Here is a 24,436-nt window from a genome sequence, read left to right as displayed (position 1 = left end):
AGAACAGTAGCCTGGGTAAACCCTGACGAACTTCCGGCAAATTTGAGATTTGCTCTGCAGAGAAGGGTCTGGTGTCAACCAGGCTAAAAGAACAGGGGAGACACTTTGGTTCTCTCACTATAACGTTAGAGTCGCTACTCACTCCGAAGAAAAACGCCTTCACTCTCTCACTTCTTCCTCACTCTGCCACATACACACCGGCTGGCTCGACGCACGCCAGCGGAGAAGTATAAACAAACGTCAGCTGCGTGGAGCGCCTTATTTAGGTGCCACTTAAATGCCTGCGCTTCTCTCTGATGATCCGAAAACGTTAAGGGGAACTCAACTGAAATATCGCCGCACGGGAGGCTAGTTAACAAACACTTGGCATTAGCGTTAGCTAGTTAGCGCTACACCTGACAGCAGGTAACGTTAGCCTACCGTTAGCTAGCAGCTAACCGAGCATTTTAACCGAGTAAAAAATGAGGATAAAATGCTGACAGCTAAACGGTGAAGAGTGTGTCTGTATTTCACTTGAGAGAACTGTAACACCAGACTGTAGCTGCCGTTGTCTGAAAAACAGCACAGACTGAGCATCGCCAGCCTCGTGCTTTATTCAAAGTAATTGTAAAATACCCTTTTCCCAGTCAGTGTTTTTTTTTTTTTTTTTGTGTCGTTAACAGGAATTTACTGGTGAAATAAGATATTGTTATATGTTATTACATTTTTAATAAATCATTACATTTTAAATGTATATATAATTTTTTCAGTTCAGGCAACATTTTAAAGTTCAAATATGTAATATTTGTACTGTAATAAATCCAAAAATGACACCAATGCCTCATCAGATATTAAGGAAACATGTTAAACTGAAATACTATCTTTTCTGACAACAATGCTAATGTCAGTATTTTTTCTTTTTGAAATTTACATTATGTGACGGAATTTATGTTTTTTTTTTGATCTGTGTGTTGTTATCAACGGCCCAGTTAGACAGCCAGGCCGGGTTGCCAGATATACCTGTAAAAACGTAAACCCAGCACGCTACAGCTGTAACGTTAGTACAGCCATGAAAGCAGCAAACAAACGAACAGGATCAATGGAGATAGATTCTAAATGACATAAAAAAAGAAAACAGCATGTTTCTAACAGTTGCGTGACCAGAGACGTAACAAAAATATTGGAGATGTATTTGAAAGATGGAGACAGTTTAGATCCCAAAAGGACGCAGAGTTGGCTTATTTCCTCCTGAACAGGTAAACATTAGCTTCAGGCTAATTTATCACAGCTACTAGGGATGGGCATTTTTTGTCATTTCAACATTTGTGTACTCACATTGAATTATATAGCTAGAGTACCGGAGTTGGTTACTCGCAAAAACAATTGAGACATAGCCAGTAAAGTGATTCCGACTGGTCCTGGCTAACGCCGCCATGCTAACCCTGCTAACTATTAACGTTACCGGGAGGACCAGGCAAGCAGCCCGTGGCTGTTTACAACGTGTAGTTCAGCGGCTGGAGCCGACAACGGTGAGTTATTTTAAGCCACGAGAGGGGGGCTGTAAATCGGAAAGAGAGGACCGTGAGTTTGCAGTGTGTTTAGCGATTGTTGCCGTAATTCTAAGCCAATGAAGTGTGTTCCGTCGGCAAGGTAGTGGTATTTTTAGCGTTTCGTATTGTAATTCTAAGCCGAGGAAGTGTGCCAGACTGGCGTGTGGAGAGGACAGTGAGGTTGTTGTGTTTTTAGCGGTTCATACTGTAATTTTAAGCCGAAAAAGTGTGTCTGTCAGTTGGTTACAGAGCTCCGCGAGAGCACGGGCTTTTATGACTGTCAATATAGCCAGCATCTAACGTTAGCTACTCCTCTGTGCTGTGGAGTAATGTCTGGCTATGTGAGACTAGCATCTAACGTTAGCTACTCGGCTGTGCTGTGGAGTAATGTCTGGCTATGTGAGAAAAGCGTCTAGCAACATTGTTGTGAATGCTGCGGTCTCAGCCTGGCAACCTCCGTGAACTTCGAGTCTGGGCAGGAGGGGGCGGGGGAAACGACTCTCCAGTATTTTGAATTGGTAGTGCAGTAACTATTTTAACCGCTAGCTGCCAGTATTACACACACTATTACATATTGCACCTTTTAAATGTATCGTTTTAGCACTGGGAAATATGAAATCTATTTTTTATGCGTTTTCCCATAACAATAATTTTACATATATCTAAAAATATCTAAATTAATATCGATATCGAAATATTCATTATTGATATCGCAATATCACATTTATTTCAATTTCGTGCACCCCTAATTTGAAGCTGCTGGTCCAGTGAACCTCAAGGTGTAGGATCCTCCAGAGGCTTGCAGTTGTGCATAAACCTACTATTCTGCCATCCCTAACCAATGCTCACAAGCAGAAACGGCAGTGGGCCAAGACTAAATTTCAAACAGTCTTGTTTACTGATGGAATTACTCTGGAATCATGGGGAGAGAGCTGGTAGGCCCCTTTAGGGTCCCTGAAGGTGTGAAAATGACCTCGGCAAAGTATGTAGAGTTTCTGACTGACCACTTTCTTCCATGGTACAAAAAGAAGAACCATGCCTTCTGTAGAAAAATCATCTTGATGCATGACAATGCACAATCTCATGCTGCAAAGAATACCTCTGTGTCATAGGTTGCTATGGGCATGAAAGGAGAGAAACTCATGGTGTGGCCCCCATCCACCCCTGACCTCAACCCTATTGAGAACCTTTGGAGCATCCTCAAGCAAAAGATCTATGAGGGTGGGAGGCAGTTCGCATCAAAACAGCAGCTCTGGGAGGCTGTTCTGACATCCTGCAAAGAAATTCAGGCAGAAACTCTCCATAAACTCACAAGTTCAATGGATGCAAGAATTGTGAAGGTGATATCAAAGAAGGGGTCCTATGGTAACCTGTAACTTGCCCTGTTAAGATGTGTTTGATTGAAATAGCTTTTGATTTCAGTAAATATGACCTCCTTCAGCAAATGACCATTTTCAGGTCTTTACAACCTATAAAATGCTTTGAAACTCTGTTGTGCATAAGTTGAGGAAGTGAGTTTTCATTTGGTGTTTTTTTCAATGAAATTCGACTTATACCCTGACGGTTGGTGACTTGAAAACTATTTTTTAGGTTTTTAGTGTTGTGACTTTCAAACAAACATCCTCACAATGAAAACAAAATGAAAACCTGTAAGCTTCAACAGCCCCAAAGTTGTGTCCTTTTTGTTATAGCAACACAATAATTGTCTATATTGTCTCAAATTAAACAATGTGGAACATATTCTTGTCAGTGATATTTATTATGCATGTAACATATTCATACTGCCAGAACCGGATCCTCTGCACATCGGAACCAGTAGTGGAAGTCACAGGCCTTGAACATCTTTTAAAAAAAATAAACTCACAATTTGATAGAATTTGGAAACTTGAGTGCTTTGCAGTGTGACTTTAGAAGACATTTCTCTTTTATGCATGGCAATATTTTACACAATCCTACAAATATTAGTCAATTGGATTTAGAAATGTGGTGAAATGTAATAGAGTGGGATTTTTTTTCTAGTGATGGTTGTATTACTGTTCTTGATATATTTTTTATTGTTTGAATTTCATACATTTACAACACATCCTCTGGTTAAATATAAATTTTGAACTGACCAAAAACTGAAAACATTTTATCCATATGTAAAGTAAGCTGATTAATAAAAATATATTTAAAAAATATATATATTATACTGCTATCTATGATATATAATATTGTGATGTTATATCTACTAGTGAAAAGTAACTAAGTATATTTTCCTAAACACTGTATAACAATTTTGAAGTACTTGTACTTTACTTGAGTGTTTTAATTTGGTTTTCATTCCACTGCTATTTATTTCACAGCTATATATGATGGATTGTTTTAGATTAAACCACTCAACAGTGTATGAAAATAGCTTCACAGTGACTAATTTTCAAATGAAAGTGCATTTTACATTTTAATGCCTCAATAATAATAAAAGTGATGAAGTCTAACACTGACTAGTTTTACTTTTGATACTTTACAAATGTATTTTGAAAATAATTCTTATGAACTTCTACTATTACTATTTGTTTTTATATATTAGGGTATTTTTACATGGTAGTTTTTTGTTTTTACAAGTAAATAAAGGATCAGAAGTATACAATTATTAATTATCTAACATTTCTAAGGCAACAGCTCCCCCAAGTGGTAGACCATGGTCACAGCAGTTGAAACGAAAATCGCTCGGTTTGACCCTTGTTGTTACCCGTCTTCAGTCCCACGCCTCGTTGAAATCGCTCCTCCTCTGTCTCTCCGGCTTTGTACCCAGAGCTGAACACACGCCGCGGCTACTTTCTCAAAGATACCGGGGCTGCTAAACATCCGAAAATGGCTCTGCACGTTCCCAAAGCTCCGGGCTTTGCCCAAATGTTGAAGGATGGCGCCAAGGTGAGGTTAAATCAGTTTGTTGGAGTAGTTTGGTAGCTTTGAGTGAATGGTTGTGAACTAGCATGCTAGCTAGCGTGAGTTAGCACGCTGGTTCCCAGTCATGAGGGAGCGTTCTAGAAGCAAGGCAGGCCGCTCGGGTCGTCTGCACCCGGGACTGTTGGGATGGACAAAAGGCTGCGTCGCAGTGTCTTCTCTTGCACTTAAACATGCTGTATATGCCGCAGTGTTTTAGCTGCAGTGATAGGTGACTGTCAGACTAGCAGTCACACCCAGTTAACTGTCAGAGTTAAGGCTTTGATTGTCCCCACGGTTCTGCCATGGATGCTGATGCTTCCTGTTTTGGGTTAGCTTTAACTCATCTTACATCTGTTGGTGGTGCTGTCCAAGATGCTTATCGTCCATAACGTTTCGTATTGATTAAACCTCATATTCCCATGATTATTCCGATAGATCCATTACAATGTAGTGATTTTGATACGACTTGTTTTCTGTTAACGTTAGTTATTGTGCATACCAATAACTATTTGTCTGACCTGTACACTAATGAAATGCATCTCTCTTTGGAAAGTCACAGTAGTTGAGTTATGTTCTCTGATGCAGCACTATTCAGGGCTTGAAGAGGCCGTCTTTCGTAACATCAGAGCCTGTAAGGAGCTTTCTCAGACCACACGCACCGCATATGGACCAAACGGTAAACCCTACACCAACAGTAATATATTTCTATAAAGTCTTTGTTCGAGCTTTGACCTATCAAAACCTTTATTGGCTAGACAACAACATCTGTAATGGCTAAACTGTGACGTTGTTGCCTTTTCAGGTATGAACAAAATGGTCATCAATCACCTGGAAAAGCTGTTTGTCACCAATGACGCAGCAACGATTCTCAGAGAGCTTGAGGTGAGAAAACCTTTGATGATGAATAATTTTATTTCGGTTAACATTCATGAAAGAAACAATTATTTCCCTCAATTTGCCACCGTAGCTAACTGAAAAAGGAATAGGCTGAAGTCGAGGCTTATTTTTACCTATACTATAATCCTCATAGAATCACCCAGAAATCCAGCAAAACTAAATACTTGTGCAACATATTGTATGCAGGAATTATTTATAAATTAAATAATGTTTAATAACAGTTTCTGTAAATGCCTTTTTTTTTCATAGGTACAGCATCCAGCCGCCAAAATGATTGTGATGGCGTCGCACATGCAAGAGCAGGAGGTTGGAGACGGTACAAACTTTGTCCTGGTGTTTGCTGGAGCTCTGCTGGAGCTGGCTGAAGAGCTGCTCAGGATGGGCCTCTCCGTGTCCGAGGTAAACAAATGTAGTCGATCATCATCATCGTGCATGTTGTGCTGTGTAGATTGTGATGATATGACGGAAAGGTCTTTTGATGAAAATACTTTGACTTTCTTCTCTGCCCACAATGTACTCTGTACCAGTATGTTGTTCTTCATCTTCTGAAGCTGTTTCTTTTTGTTTGTTTTTAGAGAAAACACTATTTTCTTGTTGGTATTTTGAGTAATGTCATATGTTACCACACCTACTGTAGAAAAAAAGTCCTTAATGCAAATCAGCTTAATATTGGCAATAAATAAATATCAGGCTAATGCCGTAATGCTTTTTAGAGCTGGTTTTTGATATAATAGTTTAAACATCAAAAAAACAATTGGATCCCAAAGAAATGAATCCCTGCATTTGCTCAGTGTCCCCTTTCCTCTTTTTGACAGGTGATTGAAGGCTATGAGAAAGCTTGTAAAAAGACTCTAGAGATCATGTCAGACTGCGTATGTTCCTCAGCCGAGAACCTCCATGATGTTAAGGAGGCAGCGTCTCTCATCCGTACAGCAGTCATGAGTAAACAGTATGGCAACGAAGACTTCCTCGCTAACCTCATTGCACAGGCCTGTGGTTAGTCAGCAATTTAGACTACCTAAACCAAACCAGCTGTCTGCTGTCAAACATAATTATCTTAATGGTAGGATTCATTTAGTCTCTAACTTTTTTGTTTCTTTATTTGTTTGTGCTATAGTGTCCATCTTCCCAGAGTCCGGCAGTTTCACTGTTGATAACGTCAGAGTATGCAAGATTATGGTAAGCAGCATTATCCATTGAAAATATTTAGTCGTGTGTGTTGTTTGCCTCTAGATTAATGTATATCGTGTTTTCAGGGTTGTGGAGTGACAGCATCCACCGTGTTACATGGCATGGTTTTTAAAAAGGAAGCAGAGGGAGATGTCACATCAGTTAAAGACGCCAAGATTGCCGTCTACTCGTGCCCCTTTGACTGCATGATGACGGAGACCAAGGTAATCAGACCTACGAGAACTAAAATTAATTGAGCTAAAGTTTTATGGTTTAACATACACTGGTGGACTTAGGTTTGAGTCAGTTTCACATTATAATACATTTGGCCTAAAATAATTGGCTTTAGGATCTGTATTTTTTATTTTTCTCACAAGATATTTTGGCATGTCACATGAAGAAAATCTCAAGTGTAAATAATATAATGTTGGCTGAATGCCATTTAGCAGCTTCATTTTCAGGGTGCTGGTGTTTTGCATGCTGTCTGGGCCTATTTTCAGGGGTTTATAAAGTTGATATAAAGGTTCTGATCTTGGGTGCTAATAGTCCTATCTGTCTCATAGGGCACAGTACTGATAAATAATGCAAAGGAGCTCATGGACTTCAGTAAGGGAGAGGAAGATATGATGGAGGCTCAGGTGAAGGCCATCAAGGAGGCTGGTGCCAACGTGGTGGTAACTGGGGGGAAAGTGGCTGACATGGCGCTGCATTATGCCAACAAGTACAACCTCATGGTGGTCAGGTAAGACCCAGATGACCTCTGACAATCCAAATAAGTGTTAATTATCAAGTGCTCAGAGATACTAGGAGTTTTCTCATTCAAAATAAAACCTTTTATGTCTTCCACCACAACCACATAGAGGGAAATGACAGATGCCTGTATGTAGTGTTATTACAACGTCTTTATTTAAGTATACCTTTTTATCATGGTGCACTTGTACTTAAATCCTCCTTCCCCCATCAGGCTTAACTCCAAGTGGGACCTCAGGAGGTTATGCAAGACTGTTGGAGCTGTAGCACTGCCCAGGATGGTGAGTGTCATTAGATTTCTTTCAGATCAGGTATATGAACCATCATAAAAATGCACCATTTATATTATGTGTAATGATGCTTTTCTGCTTCCTTAGACGCCTCCAACTCCAGACGAGATGGGTCACTGTGACAACGTGTACCTGACAGAGGTGGGGGACACTCAGGTGGTGGTCTTCAAACACGGTAAATCGTTCTTTGCTCCGGCCTTGCGTCTCTTAATTTTATACCTGATCTTTGCTCCATATGAGTTTTAGGCTCAACATATAGTTTGGTCTTGATTGTTTTGAACAGAGAAAGAAGACGGCCTCATCTCAACGGTGGTGATCCGAGGCTCCACTGACAACCTGATGGATGACATTGAGAGGGCTGTAGATGATGGCGTCAACACCTTCAAGGTTCTGGTCCGGGTAAGTCTACACCATAAACCACTGTAGGATTTTTGCAACTTTAGTTAAAGGAAATATAAATGTCAGCGCACACATTGTTTTACAATCAGTATCAATGAATCTCAACAGTAAAAGTGACTTAACTTATTTTATTTACTGCTTGACCTGCACAACAGCTACAGTTTCTGTGTTACTCACCGTCTCTAGGACAAGCGACTGGTACCTGGAGCAGGAGCCACTGAGATTGAGCTGGCCAAACAGATCACCTCATATGGAGAGGTATGCACACTTGAGTAAATAAACCGAAGATCACCAGGTTCAAACTAATGCCTCTCCTCTTGGTTTGGCCCTTTTTTTTTTATTTTTTTTTTTTTTTTCTTTTTTACTGCATCATCAGATGATGGAATTGCATAAACATGAGCTTATTTCCCCCCTCTCTGTAGTCCTGCCCTGGTCTGGACCAGTATGCCATTAAGAAGTTCGCTGAAGCCTTTGAGGCTTTTCCAAGAGCACTGGCTGAGAACTCTGGTGTGAAGGGGAGTGAGCTCCTCTCTAAACTGTACTCTGCGCATCATGAGGGACACAAAAACATGGGCTTTGACATTGAGGTGTGTATGTGTTCATAAAAGGTTCTGAACAAATGTTAAAAAATGAAATAACGTCAAACTGACTTGTCTGTCAATGCACATTTTGCGAAGAAAAACGCCAGTGCTGTAACTCAGGCATTTAAAATAAAGTAAGGGTAAGAGTCCATGGTGGCATTTAACATTCAACAATGTAGCTACAAGCAACAATGTTATTGTGCTCAATCGTGCCCATTTTACTTGTGGCTCCTATAGTTCAAAAATGCGTGCAAGTACAAAATTTCATACTACCTCTCAGTTTTCCTTAATGCAGAGCAATTTATTTTGTGATATATTGAACTACATGTTTCTGTTTAGTTCTGATGACTGATGATGTGATGATGTCTTTAGGGAGAAGGCCCCGCTGTGAAGGACATGCTTGAAGCTGGCATTCTGGAGCCTTACCTGGTCAAATACTGGGGCGTCAAACTGGCTACCAACGCTGCCATCACAGTACTGAGAGTTGACCAGGTTTGTACAAATACTCGCAACACAGATGATCAAATTTAGACACAAAGAAAAATATTTTTACATGCAGCTTCCCACATCATGCACATTTAATGTTCTTTAAGCACAAGGCAGGTATTATTTGTTTTTCTTACTGTCAACAAATTGTATGAAAAGACTGAAACAACAAGGCGTCGTTCTCTCGATACTTTCCAACTTCCCTACACTCTCTGTGGAACTCAGCCCATGCCCATTAATTTCTTATGAAGACCCAAGTTTTTTTTAAAACAATTTTTTAACAAGGCAAAATAATTTCCTCAAATAGCTGAGCACTGTAGTTTTTAGTAAACATGCCACAGAATAGTACATTTGTTAGGGAATATTTTCTGCCATGGATTACTACATTACCACATTTGTATTGAGTACTATGGCAGCAGGCTGTTGTATGTATTGTTGATTGAAATTAAACTACAGTGCTCACATTCATTATAACAAGGAGCATGTCTACCAGTTCACCTATATTCATGTTTTTTTAATATGAATTAATATTGTACATATTAAATTATTTTAATTTAATACTCTAAAGCACATTGCTTAGATCAGGCTTTGACTATACGGACAATGCCCCTTTTTAGTAGGATCAATTCATTGTTTTTTTGTTTTCATGGGATTTGTTGAAAAATATAGAATATGTCCGTCATCCTTTTTTATCAATCTATTATTTTCTATTGTCAAACTGAAAAATTAAAAAATTAAACAAAGCCCTATCATGATCTGGGGTGTGGAGCGGATTCAGGTGCAACTCACTCAAGTTAGTGGGGAGTCACGTCTTTACATTCAAGAGATTTATTTGTTCCTTCACAAAGAATTCGGGTTTAACATTTTCCAGTCTCATTTTGGAGGTTTATATACGCAAAAGGCAGATGACGTGTGTAAAATAGTTTCTGTTCAGTTTTATTTTGGAGGTTTATAATTAATATAAAGCTAATAATTTTCTTAAATTCAGCAGGTGAAGTGTTATTGGGGAGGCCTATGTGAATGAATAGTTTCTAGGTAGTTGACGTTAGAGTGTGTGTATATATGTGCGATGCAGATCATCATGGCTAAACCTTCAGGGGGACCCAAGGCTCCCAAGCAGAGAGGCCATTGGGACAAGGACGATTGGGAAGAAGCGCCTGATAATTTTGAAACTCACCATTAGAGGGCGCACACACCCCCTCCGTCAGTAGGTCCTGGAATGTGTGTGTGGTTTTTGACTCACACGGATGTACTCACTCGCTCACAGGAACCTGACGTTGTGAAATGTTAGTTATTTTGCCTGTCACTACTAACACCAGGTGTACTACAGAACTCAATGCAGAGACAAGTGGTATAGCAACAGCATTTAGCCACTTCTCGGGTGTTTAATAATAAGTTTGTCACTGACAGCGGACTAAAATCACTTTGAGACTAAACTTGCACAAAACCGATACAGTATGGTTTGTTAGCATGCTGCATGCCTTCATGACCTCTTTATTTCAGTGAACGTCCTCAGGCAAGTGCAGAATTTACAGATGTTGCATGTAACATAATTCAATATAAAGGATCATTTAAATGAGATGAGATACAGGGCTCCGAAGGCTGAAGTGTCATTGTTGTCTGGAGGGCATTTTCCTCCAAATTACTGTGAAGCCATTCTACTTCATCAGAAATAAACCTGGAGTGTCTAGATCTCAGCCCTCTTCCTCAGATACCAACAGAGTCGGAGATTATTTACACCACTTTAAAAAAAAAAAAAGTACGGATGATTATGATCATTAACTTTACCCCAGTAGGAGTGCCTGGAATGCTGTGATTAGTCCCAAACATTGAAACTATCTGGAAGGGGGTTTGATCTTTTTCTTTTTTCATCTTGAAAGCATGAATTGCATTTTTCCATTGTAGCACATTTTCTCTTACAGCACATGTATGCCCATATTACTCCATGAATAATTCATCCCCATAAATAGCCCTCCTTGTTATCTGTAGGGCTTTAAATGAGATTTTACTTTGAAAATATAGCCCATAGTCATTATTTGTGCACATACGTTGAATCAAAGAATTTAAATATTAAGGAGTTATTTTTTTCCCCATGCTTACTGCTGTGTAATGGGCATGTTTCAGAGCCTACAGGCTGCTGCGTGGATCTTGGTGCTCTTGATTTCCAGCCAGAAAAGACTGACTGCTGTTCATTCTCCTTTCAGATCATCATGGCTAAACCAGCAGGGGGACCCAAACCTCCACAGGGCAAGAAGGACTTCGATGATGATGACTGAATGTGATGCTGTCCAGCTGATGCTCCTGTAAAACCCTGAATGCTCCCACATGGATTAAAGACACATTTTCTACTTGTTTATTTAAAGCTCAACAGTTTGGTTTATTTTGTAGAAACGACCACACATGGTTAACAAATATGTGAAAGTAAAATGTATGCACTGTCTGCTTTATTTGTTCTTAGTCCCAAATAAAAGGCACTTGGGCTGTCATGTCTTGGTTTAGATTTTTTTTTTACTTTTGTTAATCTTGATTTGAGTTTTCTTGTCATTCAATCATGAGGGAAAGGAATTCAAGTTAGGATGATCTAGGTGCCATTATGTCCCAGATCTGTACAAGACCCCTTCCCTTGGAGCTCATAATTCAGCACCGTGCTGGGCTCCTTGCTTGAGCTACCAACATGCACACATTTACCTTTTTGATGTCTCCCTGTGGGTTTGCTCTAAACATGTTGAGGCAGCAGAAATTATGCATGCGCTGGTTTATTTTTAGAACAAGTGAACTGAAGAATTGAATGGAGATGTCGATAAAAGACCTATCACTACAGAAGATAGTCTCGCTTTGTCAATGACTCAAACGACAATAGAAATGGTCACTTGCATGTAGAATTGATGTCTGCGTCTCTGATCACAGGGAGCAGCGGGGGTTGAACTCTGCAGTCTCATTGGATGGCGAAGATGTGGGCGGATTTGCGCTGACGTTACCCATACTCGGGATTAACTTGTTTTATGTCGCCATATCACCTTTTGCACCGGATAGCCTGTTTAAATGCAAATGGTTGGTAAAGAGTATTGTTAGCGTCGTCAACCAGTAAATTAACCTGTGTGTTGTGCATAAAACTGTTGATAGGCTACCGTGAAGGCGCGCAGTTCAATGTGAGGTGCCTGGATGAGGAGCATACGTGTTACGTGAGTTTCCAGTGCTCATGTCCTGTCACACTGATGGGGGCCGACGGCAGTAAAAACAGGAAGGTGAGTCGATTGAAACAGGATTGAAATTGGTTGCGAAGGTGTGACGCATGCAGCGGGGGTGGGGGTTCCCTGTTTCCATGGCGATGATTTGGTTCCCGAAATCACCAGGCAGCAACGACCATAGACATGTCTATGGCAACGACTGCCAATCCTGTATGGTTATGAGTTAGCACTAGCTACATTGAAATAAAGTGTAACCAATTTGCGTAGTTAGGCTATTTGACAAACTCGTAGTTTGTATTATAAGTTATCCCTGTTAAAATACGTTCTTCTGTCTTCAAAAGTAGCTATAATATTAACGATTTTACTTTGAAGGCGAAATCTTACCCGCTTCCGGTATTGGCATCTGACATATATTGGCAATTGAACGCATTATAGTTTTATAACGCACAATGTCCACATTAAACCTTAACATTGCCCCGTCTGCTGTCATATGTCAGGCGGATGTCGCATTGATGGCGTTTATCTCTGCTGAGTGACTATATGTGTCCCTTCATTGAGCTCATGCTGATAATAACATCCTGCATGGTTCATTACACACATCTTGCACCACAGAGCAGCAGATCTGTTGTGCAGTCAGGGGTGGGGGGAGGTGGCCGGGTGACTGCAGATTGTTAAATCACAGATGACAGCAGGAATGTTTAAGTGAAACGAATGTGTTGGCCACTGCACTCCATTGATGCTTTTCAGGGGGTTTGCACAAGGTCACAAAGTGAGGTTAAACTGATAATTTAGCAAATGCAATCAACAATCATAGGCCTACAGTAGTAAATGTTTTGTAGGAGTTAGAGATTGCAATTCTCCTCCCACAGTTGCCTTGCCTTGCAGCCACAGGCGATTCTGAGAAGTGAAGGAAATTAGTGACTGATACATCATATTCAGAATATATTTTTTAAAAGGCATATCTTATACCAGCAATGTTGGCTTTTGAGTTTCTGGGCTATGATATGAACTCTAAAAGGGTCAAGTAAAAGAAGAAGTTGCTTTCACGCCTGCCTTGATAAGTGTTGATTGCGTAAAACAGCCCCAAACACTGTGGATTTGGCTAAACATGTTCACACTTCATCAGTAATGTTGTGTTACACCTGCAACACCATCTACTAACCTGTACCATAATGCTTCTTATGTTGCATCCCACTCCCCATGTGTCCCCTACAGAGGCCCGCTGAAGGGCAGGAGGATGAAGACTTCTCATCTGGATGGCGTGGCTTCCTCTCCAGCATGGGTCTGTCTATCCCACCAGGCCTCTGCCGCCTGGCACCATCTGCTCTGCATCTGGGCCAGCGTCGAATGCTCCAAGGCAAAGCCCCCGACATCCCAGAGCATGTCCTGAGGTTGGCGGGAGTCGGCCCAGGCAAGCTAAGAGCAGAGTGGAGCCTGCCGGGGTTCATTACCATGTTCCTGCCCGAATTCCCCCACAGAACTGTGCCTGGGCACAAACACTTTCAGGTAGACCTCAATTTCAACATAGACACCAATAATGTTTAAGGCTGGATATGATTGGATAATGTCTCTGTCTTTGCGCCTGTTCCTCTCTCTGCCTCTGCCTCTGTCACTGTGTTTCACTCCACCAGGTGTTGAGTTACATCGCCAAAGGGTCGTTTGGACCCATTCTGAAAGTGAAGGACAAGACCGAACAGAAAACATATGCTGTCAAAGTGAGTCTTGTGCCTGAATCTCACATTTCAAATGTGTTTATTTGATTGATCAAAGCCACAAATGAACGGCCAGTTTATTCATTCATGAAAATAATATGGTATGTGCAAATAGGCTAAAGTTGAAAGACAGTATGAGGTTGGTTTTGACTTAATACTGTTTTGACTTAGTATGCAAAGGGACTATTTGCAGGACTGTAAAAATGAAAGTAAAAGAAATACAGAATGTTTTTATGCAGGCAAAACAGTTGTAAAGATCATGATGTCCTTGAAATTGACGCTTATTTTTAATCATAAAAATTACAATCAAATCAGGGCATGTCATTTTAACTTAATTCATTGAAGGTTTTAAAAAATTTGTGTGCATGTAAAAATCATTCCAGTCCTGTGTAGCTTTGTTTCATCTCTTTATTTTTATCGGCCAACAGGTTATACCTAAATCGGAGATTCTAAGACTCGGGGTGTTGGAGCAGTCAAAAGAAGAAGTTATTGTCCAGGTGGGTATAAAGAACAGGGCCTTGAAAATCATTCTGAGTTTGTAGATTTTTAGTGAAAAATGACATCTTGAAAATTTTAGACATTAATATGTGCCTTTGAAAGGACTTGGTTTTTGAAATAGTAAATGCAGCACCCAAAGTCATCAGTATACCTTAGCCACTTTTCATATAATAATCAATATTTTGCATACTTAGGAAAAGCTTGCGATGGATATGCCTTTATGATGTATTGACTTATATCCTAAGTAAAAACAAAGATAGGCTCTCCAAGCTGTCTGTAGGTGGTGATACACTTTTTAGGTATTTTAATTCGCTCTTCTGTCAAAAATTATGCATCTATGATTAACCAGTTTAATGTCTAATTCCAAACATGGCCATTTTGAGTATTTTACCAACAACAGCTGACATTGTAAGTGAAGTCATATTTCAGACAACTAGTTAGACCCAATGAAGAGAAAAGTATGGACCTCTCTTTGATCGGTGGCCAAAATTGAGATTTTTCAGGTTGATCTTGGACATTTGCCCGCAGCGTCAGGTTCGCCACCCATTTGTCCATGACCTCCAGGACTGCTGGCAGACTCAGCGCCACCTCTACATTAGTGAGTTAGCCAGAGACCAGTAACCCAAATCCAACCCAGATCCACTACCCAAAAAAAACCTCACTCCGCCCTTTCTCACTTCAACACTGATGGTCTTGTCCTGAATCTACCCACAATCCCTGACCTAACACCTAGAACATGATTCCCAGAAGATTGAGATTCCAACTAAGTATTTTTTGTCTGGTTGTTTTTCCTGGCTACTTTAACCCCTACAACCCTAATCTACCACTGCCTGTGCGTCCTATATCTGCTCTGTCCCCTTTTCCTATCCTCCAGAGCTTTTACCCCTTTTTTTTTTTTTTTACAATTCAGCCACTGACTCAGAAAGTGTGACCCAGTTTGTTAGCTACCTCACACCCTGTGAAAAGAGAGCAAAGTTGTTAGCCCGGGGACCAGATGTTAAACGCTGCTGCAGCAAGACACACTTTTCACATTCAAAATGGAGGATGGCCCGGCTTGCTTAAACAGTGAATCATCGCTGAATCATTAAGCCATATATGTAGATATGGGACATATTTGGAGCAAATCAAGACCATATAAAGCTACCCTGTATAACAGAGGGGTGGCTCCTTGATGCTAGATTACTGTCTCCAAGAAGAGGGATCCATTATCCAAGAGACACACCTATTTACTTTTCACCCCAACCCACTTTTTACCTTTTTTTTCTTCAAAACAGACTACAGTACATCACCTTTGTTTGGTTTGTAGAGGAAGTAGAAATAATTTTACACACACTTCCATATTACACTCCCGTTTTCTAATTTCTTTTTTCTTTTACTAGTGTGTGCTCCATATCCCGCTGACTTGTGTGTGCTCCCGCTGACTTGTGTGTGCTCCATATCCCGCTGACTTTCACTACCCCTCACACCTCACATTTCATGACAGGCATGTTTTAATGCCGTCTGTACCCCCACAGTGTGTGACTACTGCAGCACAGGAGACCTGTACACTTACTGGCAGATGATTGGTCAGTTCTCGGAGGACACAGTGCGAGTGTTTGCAGCAGAGTTGGGATGTGCACTCGGTGAGTATGCTGCAATATTAACATATTAAACACCTCCTATTTCTCCTCAAATATCCTAATTAAATCAGAGGTGACTACAGGAAAGTTTCCCTAGCTAACAGTATTTAATTGTAAGTAATTATAAAAAAGAGGACTCATTCAAATTAGATGAGCTCTCAAAGGATCTCCCACAGCAACAAAGCAGTGCCATTGGGCTTTAAATATGCCAGTAGGATTTGAAATATTTTAGTTTAGTTGAGTTTTATAGTTTTGTTCTTCTTTGTTGGTTTTTCGCAGGCTTTCTGCACGACTTTGGGATTATCCACAGAGATGTGAAGGTAAGAGAGGGAGGTAATTCACAAGTTTTGGACCAAAATGACAGACCATTTATTCTGATTAATGGTACAAGAATGCAAACAAAAGTATTCCTTTTTATAAAGATTGTGGGTAACATCAGTTCTTTGTTAACAAGTAATAAAAACTATTTTTTATTTCCGTCTTGTTAAATATTGGCCCATCCAGAATGAGATTACAAGACATCATCCAGTAACATGGATACAAAACCAAATGCAAAACATCAATCATAACAGAATGTACACATCTACATAACAGCAACTTGCTAAAGTTCAATTAAACTGTGCACCACATAGCACGAGAAAGAAAATAAATGGTACAGGCCTTTTTTCCTTGTCTCTCAGGCTTTCTCCAAGTAACTGACCTACATCCACGTTTCATTTGTAAACAACCTACTCAGCAGTATTTGTGCATCGTCATTGTTAAAAATTAACATTTGTTTTATTACTAAACACGTACGAAACATCAAATTGTGTGGTTCCCAGTAAAAATCTTTACTGACCGAATGTTTTATACTTTTAAGGTCCCATGGCATGAAAATTTCACTTTATGAGGTTTTTTAACATTAATATGCGTTCCCCCAGCCTGTCTATGGTCCCTCAGTGGCTAGAAATGGTGATAGGTGTAAACCGAGCCCTGGATATCCTGCTCTGCCTTTGAGAAAATTAAAGCTCAGATGGGCCAATCTGGAATCTTGCTCCTTATGAGGTTACCTCCCCTTTCTCTGCTTTGCCCACCTAGAGAATTTGGGTCACCCATGAGAGAGAGACATCATGGCTTATAAACGAGCAAAGTGGCAGTTTGTCAAGGCCACACCCCCATCCTCCTCAATACCTACAGACACAGAAATGGCACATACTAAGGAAAGCTCATTGTGGGACTGGCTCTAGTGGCTGTAATTCTGTAGCCTCGTGAGACCATCCTGATCTCGCGAGCTCCAGTTTTCCACTCGCAGATCAGTCTGGCATCTTGAGGCAGAGAAAATTTGGAGCCGTTAGCTCAACGACCGGGCCAATCAGCGTTGGTTTTGAGGTGGGTTAGGTGGTGATAGACAGATGGTTTATCCAATCAGCTAACCAGTATTTTCAGACAGCGGTAGCCCTAATTCTGTTAGCCGCTCGCTAATGCTTTTTTCTCTTGGATCCTTCTTTTGGAATATGGTCCGGGAACCTGAAATGGTGTCTTTTATTCCTAAATTCTCGTTACACAAACGGCAAATCTCCTTTACCGACATGTTGCTTGCATGCTGAGCTAACGAGCTATGCTTTGCCTGCAGCAGCAGGGGCGGCCTTGTGGTTGTATTTTCATTCGCTTCGTGGATCTGATTGGTTGATTTGGCCCGTCTATCACCAACATAGGTGATAGACAGATGGTTCATCCAATCAGCTAACCAGTATTTCCGCCCCTTCCCAAAGGTTCTCCAACGGAAAGTTCCCAGATGGATATGCCGAGCAAATGCGAAGCAATCCATCTGGCGGAGTCAGGTTAGTAATTCTGCACCAAGGCTGAATTTCGGGAAAGTGACTTCAGATACAGTATTAGGGGACCACTAAGGCCTATATAAAAACATCCAAAGAGCACCGCGTCATGGGACCTTTAAATATGTTTTTCTACCATTTCAGAGTAGAACTACTCCTTTGCATGAAATGTTTCCTCATCTGTCAACACACATTGTTAATTAGTCCATTGATGCATTATTGTGATTAACTTATTAGATTTTAAGTTTTCCTTTGATTCATTTATAGTAGAAGAAGTAGAATTCTATTAAAATGTATCAATGCAGTTAAAATATAGTATATTATGTGTTTTTCCTGAGCAGCTTTTTGCAGTTTTGGTTGTATTAGTTTGCTGTTGCAGGCTACAGATTACTTGTTATGACTTTTCTTAAATCTGCTACAATATAATCTTTCTCAATATAGCTGACTTAGTACATTGGTCAATATGGATGGGTGTCTAATTCAGTCTTTTTGGTACTGTTTTTTGTAGATGGAGAATATCCTGCTGACAGACAACGGTGAGTAAAAACCAGCAGAGAGCAGCATAGCTCTAGTGTGTAGGAGAACCTTCCAGAAAACATCCTGACTGTGCACATCTGTCATTCAATGCACATTAATGCAAACAGTACATCTGTACACTGAGATGGAACAGTCAAAATTTGTATCCAATTACATTTGCTAATGAGATCAGATTAGGATTGGAGTATTTTGCTGTTTTACACCAGTTGTAACTGCATCAGTAAGATTCATCTCATGTCATGTGCACATAATGATGTAAAGAAAATGGTCTGTTCTAGGACACCTTCGCTTAGCTGACTTTGGTTTGTCCCGTCGCCTGGAGAGAGGAGGAAGAGCTTTTACCATTTGTGGAACCATCCAATATATGGGTGAGAAATATTCCACCACATCTGCAGAGCAGTGATCTGCAGATGCTGAGGACATATTAACAGACTAATGTTTTTGTGCATTATTTTAATCTATTATACTGGGCATTGAATATATGCATGTAAATGAACAAAGATATAGTACACCCAGTGCTGTGAGCGTGCTCTGTCTGCTCTGCAGCCCCAGAGGTGCTGAGTGGCGGACCCTACAACCATGCAGCTGATTGGTGGTCGCTGGGAATTCTGCTTTTCGCATTGGTTACTGGGAAGGTGAGATCTTGTTGCCGGTAGGCTCGGCATGTCCTGCATGATGAGCAGATATTACTCTCAATCATTCACTGACGTAGCTGAGATTTTGCTGTAAAAGAAGATTGTTAAGAATACATTTGATGCTTTCTTCATGAGGTTATTTTACATTCAATGATCTAAATTTAAAGGACTCAAAATATTATATGTTTTCTTAAATCTAGTCATTAGCAGCCCTATGTTTTGCCATGTAAAAGTCTAAAATCTGGAATTCTGAAAATTGAAACACACTGAATTATTTATCCTCGTGTACCTCAAACTCTCCTCAGTTCCCCATGCCTCCAGAACCAGACCACTGCAGTATGCTGAGGAAAGTGAGAAGTTTTCCCTATGAAACGCCCCTGAGCCTCAGCTCCCCACTGGCCTTGCTAATAACAGAGGTAATTACACAAAGATGTGTAATCATAATGCTTCAAGACATTTAGATCGACACTTTAGACTATTTGACTACATGCACCAGTATCTACTGACTACTCAGTTTGGCCAGTTTGATAACATATTATGACATACACATGTTTCTCTGTCCAGCTTTTGTGCAAGACTCCCTCCCGCCGCCTGAGGACCCTTGATCGCTTCAAACACCAAACCTTCTTCCGTGGAACAACTTTTGACCTCGCCCTGCTGCAGCGCCAACCTGTGGAGGTAACTGATGAATATCTGGATGTAGCCAGTTTGGTTGTTGAAACCAGGGCTTTTCCTGCATAGAGAAATTGTTGGCGCCCTCCAAAGAGGTTTTAGACAGCCTTTTTTTAGACAAAAAAAAAAAAACCTGCAAACATGAGTCCAATTGTTGAAGAAATGTTCAATAATGCAGGTAAAGCAAAGTGATTGTTTTCTTGTCACTGTCCAGGTGATTCTGGAGCTGAGAGAAAGACCAGACCGAGCTGCCAAAGCTCGACGAGGCCTCACTTTGTCGCTGCAACCTCTCAAAGGCTTTGACTACGACTCGTTCCTCAGCCCTCCCACCACACCGGACACGCAGCTGGATGCCAACACACAAACCCACACGGCTGCACCGTTCCCCGGCCCATCATTCCCACTGCAGCCTGCTCAGGAAAAAAGCCCACACGGAGAAGTGTTTGTGTGACTGACTTTGAGTTTACAGTAAGGTTACTAACACACTAAAAGTAAAGGCCTACATGTATGTATGTCTGCACACTCATTCACTCTTACACACAGGTGTGCTGCGCCTTCTAAAATGTCTTATTTAGTAAAAGCCAAAATAGCTGATTATGATTTGACCTATAGTTTAGAAAAGAATGCTTCATTTGAGTAACATTTTAGAAAACCACTTCCCCACATGTATTGGCAGGTTTTATGTTGTTTTTGGGGGGATTTACTGAACACTATTCTTTTCTTTTTTTACTTATTTGCCTTTCTCCATTGAGCACCTTTTTCACTATATTTGCTCAAAAGTTGTGCAAGAAAGATTGTGCTATTGTTCATCTACTTTCAGTTACAAGTGACTGGTCATGGCTGCCCTGTTAATACATTCCTATCAAACTCACCCCACATGGCAAAGATGACTTCTTTTTATTTATTTTTTACAGCAAGTTATTTGTAGTTAAGTAGAACTCCATCCAAAACTCCTCAACAAAATGAGTGTATTTCTGAACTTCTGCCTTTATTTTCATGTTGCATGATTATGAAACTGTTTTGTTGGAAGGGGATGAAAGAAACTCCTTGCCTCATTTTTTGATTGATGATGCTGGGATTAAACCTATTCTATACCTTCATTAATGCTGCGATATAACCTTTCCCTAAGTTGTCCTTTACTGCCTAAATTCTATAACAGCAGAAGTGTCTCTCCTCCTGTCCTCCAAGTCATGCAAGCATAACATCAGATAAAGATGTGTATGCCTTCAACATCGGCTCTAGTTTGAATCATTTATAACCTGCCACTCAGGGGAGCACTTGCTGGTTTTTCCCAAGTCAGCCTTGGTTTTGACTCCAAGATGGCAACCAGCTGTACAGATCTGAGCTGGGACTGTAACGGTTGAATGAACAGTATTGTTTACCTCTAGTTAACATTTTGATAGACACAGGGATTTTTCTATTGTCAAAGGTTGCCGTAACCCTAGCCAGTAATCACACCTTCATGCACTTACCTGATCATCAGATTATATTATGATTTTGTAAAGTATTCTGTGATGTGTACCCAGAATGCCTCACATCCTGATCCTGAGCTTGCTTTTTTGTCACCAAAAATGTATAAATTTCTCTTTATAAACTTTATATGACTATTTTGGATGCTATTTGATGTTATATGTTATGTTACAATGTATTTTTGTAATTACCATGTAGCACAGATGGAATATTAAACTCTTACACTACAGGGACCTGCTGAGTTGGATGTTCTTTGTGTGAGATGGCTTGAAGAAAGAGAGCCCTTGCTTCACTTTTTCTATCAGTTATACCACATTGTTTCTGCAGAAAGATAGCATGCCTATGACATTTTGTACAGTACCCAGCAGTGGACATTTACCTAAGTGTGTAAGAACAATTGATAATGTTTACTTCTACTTTACTACATTTCATAGGGAAGTATTGTACGTTTTACTCCACTACATGTATTTGACAGCTTTAGTTTCTAGTCTCTTCACAGATTCATATTTTAGAATCAGCATATACAATATGATGCCTTGTTTTACAGCACAATATATAAAATCAACACACAGATTTTCTTTAATACAGTTTTATTTGATATGGTGCCATTGCACCTTTGTATTGAAAACAAAGGAAAGAAATAAACTTAGATTATCAGAAGTTAGACATCACTGCACAAGAGTAGAGTAGCCTACAGGTCCTAGTTAATTTGAATTTCTGCTCAGGACCATTAAAAAACAAATTCAGTTTCTGAAGGTCAGAGAATTGGAAGAGATAGGCTACACATCTATGCCTCTATAAGTATCTGGGTATTTTGTTTTATGGATTCTCTGATTTGGACCTCATATATATTTCAAACAAAAATATGGCAAACCTGTTGTAGCTATAAAAATCCTGTCATTTAGCAAATGATTTTGAGGCTGTTTAATTTGAGGCACCTCTCCGTGAACCATCACCTTATCGTGGTGGAGAGGTTTGTGTGTCTCTGTGAACCTGAGGGCTGTGTTGTCTGGAGCTTTGTGCTCCTGGTAGGGTCTCCCAAGGCAAAGTGGTCTCAGGTGAGGGGCCAGACAAAGAATGGTTCAAAAACCCCAATGAAAAAGCTAAGCAGAGATGGAGTGACCCTGCCCGGAGGAAGCCCGGGGCCCCCGTCTGGAGCCAGGCCCAGACGGGCGGGCTCGTTGGGAAGCGCCTGGTGGCGGGTTTGCCACGGAGCCCGGCCGGGCACAGCCCGAACAAGCTACGTGGCAACTCCCCTCTCCATCCCATGGGCCCACCACCTGTGGGAGGAACCGTTGGGGTCGGGTGCGATGCCACATGGGTGGCAGTGAAGGTCAGGGGCCTCGGACGGACCAGATCCGGGCGGCAGACGCTGGCTCTGGGGACGTGGAACGTCACCACCTCTGTGGGGAAGGAGCCGGAACTGGTGCGGGAGGTGGAGCGCTACCGGTTAGATCTGGTGGGGCTTACCTCTACGCACAGTCTTGGTTCTGGAACCATCCTCCTGGATAGGGGTGGACTTTTTTCTCTCCGGAGTTGCCCAGGGTGTGAGGCGCCGGGCGGGTGTGGGGATACTCACAAGCCCCGGCTGAGTGCCACTGTGTTGGAGTTTACCCGGTGGACGAGAGGGTCGCCTCCCCACGCCTGCGGGTTGTGGGGGGAAAACTCTGACTGTTGTTTGTGCATATGCACCAAACAGGAGTTCGGAGTATTCGGCCTTCTTGAGACCTTGACTGGAGTCCTGCATGGGGCTCCAGTGGGGGACTCCATTGTTCTGCTGGGGGACTTCAACGCACACGTGGGCAATGATGGAGACACCTGAGAGGCGTGATTGGGAGGAACGGCCTCCCTGATCTAAACCAGAGTGGTTGTTTGTTGTTGGACTTCTGTGCTAGTCATGGATTGTCTATAACAAACACCATGTTCGAATATAGGGATGCTCATAAGTGTACCTGGTACCAGAGCACCCTAGGTCAAGGTCAATGATCGATTTTATAATCGTTTCATCTGATCTGAGGCCGTATGTTTTGGACACTCGGGTGAAGAGAGGGGCAGAGCTGTCAACCGATCACCATCTGGTGGTGAGTTGGGTCAGAGGGTGGGGAAGACTCTGGACAGACCTGGTAAGCCCAAAGCGTGTAGTGCGGGTAAATTGGGAACGTCTGGAGGAGGCCCCTGTCCAACAGACTTTCAACTCACACCTCCGGGCGGAGCTTTTCGTGCATCCCTGTGGAGGCTGGGGGCATTGAACCCGAGTGGACAATGTTCAAAGTTTCCATTGCTGAAGCTGCGGCGAGGAGCTGTGGTCTTAGGGTCTTAGGTGCCTCAAGGGGCGGTAACCCACGAACACCGTGGTGGACACCGGTGGTCAGGGAAGCCGTCCGACTCAAGAAGGAGTCTTTCCGGGATATGTTATCCCGGAGGACTCGGAGGCAGTTGCAGGGTACCGAAGGGGCCCGAAGGGCTGCAGCCTCTGCCGTGAAAGAGGCAAAGCAGCGGGTGTGGGAGAAGTTTGGAGAAGACATGGAGAAGGACTTTCGGTCAGCACCAAAGTGCTTCTGGAAAACTGTTCGCCACCTCAGGAGGGGGGCGGGGAACCATCCAAGCTGTGTACAGTAAGGATGGGACACTGTTGACCTCAACTGAGGAGGTAATAGGGCGGTGGAAGGAGCACTTTGAGGAACTCCTGAATCCGACTAATACGCCCTCTATCTTAGAGGCAGAGCTGGAGGATAATGGGGGATTGTCGTCGATTTCCCAGGCGGAAGTCACTGATGTAGTCAAACAACTACACAGTGGCAAAGCCCCGGGATTGATGAGATCCGTCCAGAAATGCTCAAGGCTCTGGGTGTGGAGGGGCTGTCCTGGTTGACACGCCTTTTCAACATTGCGTGGAAGTCTGGGACAGTGCCAAAGGAGTGGCAGACTGGGGTGGTGGTTCCCCTTTAAAAAGGGGGACCAGAGGGTGTGTGCCAATTATAGGGGTATCACACTTCTCAGCCTCCCTGGTAAAGTCTACTCCAAGGTGCTGGAAAGGAGGGTTCGGCCGATAGTCGAACCTCGGGTTGAGGAGGAACAATGCGGATTCCGTCCTGGTCGTGGAACAACGGACCAGCTCTTCACTCGCAAGGATCCTGGAGGGAGCCTGGGAGTATGCCCAACCGGTCTACATGTGTTTTGTAGATTTGGAGAAGGCGTATGACCGGGTCCCCGGGAGATACTGTGGGAGGTGCTGCTGCGGGGAGTATGGGGTGAGGGGGT

The 24,436-nt window shown here is 41.8% G+C and overlaps 2 protein-coding genes across 4 annotated transcripts; both read left to right on the top strand.

Moving 5' to 3' along the window:
* The first annotated feature begins 4,273 nt into the window (after positions 1 to 4,273).
* Positions 4,274 to 11,516, top strand: cct8 (chaperonin containing TCP1, subunit 8 (theta)). Of its 3 annotated transcripts, none has more exons than XM_028596027.1 (16): positions 4,274 to 4,442; positions 5,043 to 5,133; positions 5,260 to 5,339; positions 5,604 to 5,753; positions 6,170 to 6,350; positions 6,472 to 6,533; positions 6,611 to 6,748; positions 7,088 to 7,266; positions 7,489 to 7,555; positions 7,652 to 7,739; positions 7,848 to 7,963; positions 8,150 to 8,221; positions 8,386 to 8,550; positions 8,917 to 9,036; positions 10,106 to 10,237; positions 11,235 to 11,516. In XM_028596027.1, the coding sequence occupies exons 1-15, from the start codon at positions 4,383 to 4,385 to the stop codon at positions 10,211 to 10,213; spliced, it is 1,677 nt and encodes a 558-aa protein (XP_028451828.1). In that variant the 5' UTR covers positions 4,274 to 4,382; the 3' UTR covers positions 10,214 to 10,237; positions 11,235 to 11,516. The 3 variants fall into 3 exon arrangements, with proteins under 3 accessions (XP_028451828.1, XP_028451829.1, XP_028451830.1); XM_028596028.1 differs by having other exon boundaries at positions 10,106 to 10,233; positions 11,235 to 11,320; XM_028596029.1 differs by lacking the exon at positions 10,106 to 10,237 and having other exon boundaries at positions 4,275 to 4,442.
* A 458-nt stretch (positions 11,517 to 11,974) lies between these two features.
* On the top strand, positions 11,975 to 21,408 carry rskrb (ribosomal protein S6 kinase related b). Its single transcript, XM_028595540.1, has 13 exons — positions 11,975 to 12,275; positions 13,434 to 13,724; positions 13,850 to 13,933; positions 14,359 to 14,427; positions 14,957 to 15,026; positions 15,943 to 16,050; positions 16,327 to 16,367; positions 18,370 to 18,397; positions 18,677 to 18,766; positions 18,945 to 19,033; positions 19,339 to 19,449; positions 19,598 to 19,711; positions 19,920 to 21,408. Exons 1-13 carry the CDS (start codon positions 12,246 to 12,248, stop codon positions 20,154 to 20,156), a joined length of 1,362 nt encoding a protein of 453 aa, XP_028451341.1. The 5' UTR covers positions 11,975 to 12,245; the 3' UTR covers positions 20,157 to 21,408.
* The last annotated feature ends 3,028 nt before the right edge of the window (positions 21,409 to 24,436 follow it).

Source organism: Perca flavescens, chromosome 13, assembly GCF_004354835.1.
Source record: "Perca flavescens isolate YP-PL-M2 chromosome 13, PFLA_1.0, whole genome shotgun sequence".
Lineage (NCBI taxonomy): Eukaryota > Metazoa > Chordata > Actinopteri > Perciformes > Percidae > Perca > Perca flavescens.
Note: the sequence above shows the minus strand (reverse complement) of the source record. Positions and strands in the feature narration are given on the sequence as shown.

Coding starts and splice junctions, on each gene's coding strand:
- rskrb (XM_028595540.1), top strand. CDS start 12,246: ATGGGGGCCGACGGCAGTAAAAACAGGAAG. Junction 13,934..14,358: donor AGAAAACATATGCTGTCAAA/GTGAGTCTTGTG, acceptor ATCGGCCAACAG/GTTATACCTAAATCGGAGAT. Junction 14,428..14,956: donor AAGAAGAAGTTATTGTCCAG/GTGGGTATAAAG, acceptor ATTTGCCCGCAG/CGTCAGGTTCGCCACCCATT.
- cct8 (XM_028596027.1), top strand. CDS start 4,383: ATGGCTCTGCACGTTCCCAAAGCTCCGGGCTTTGCCCAAATGTTGAAG. Junction 6,534..6,610: donor TCAGAGTATGCAAGATTATG/GTAAGCAGCATT, acceptor TCGTGTTTTCAG/GGTTGTGGAGTGACAGCATC. Junction 9,037..10,105: donor CAGTACTGAGAGTTGACCAG/GTTTGTACAAAT, acceptor TGTGCGATGCAG/ATCATCATGGCTAAACCTTC.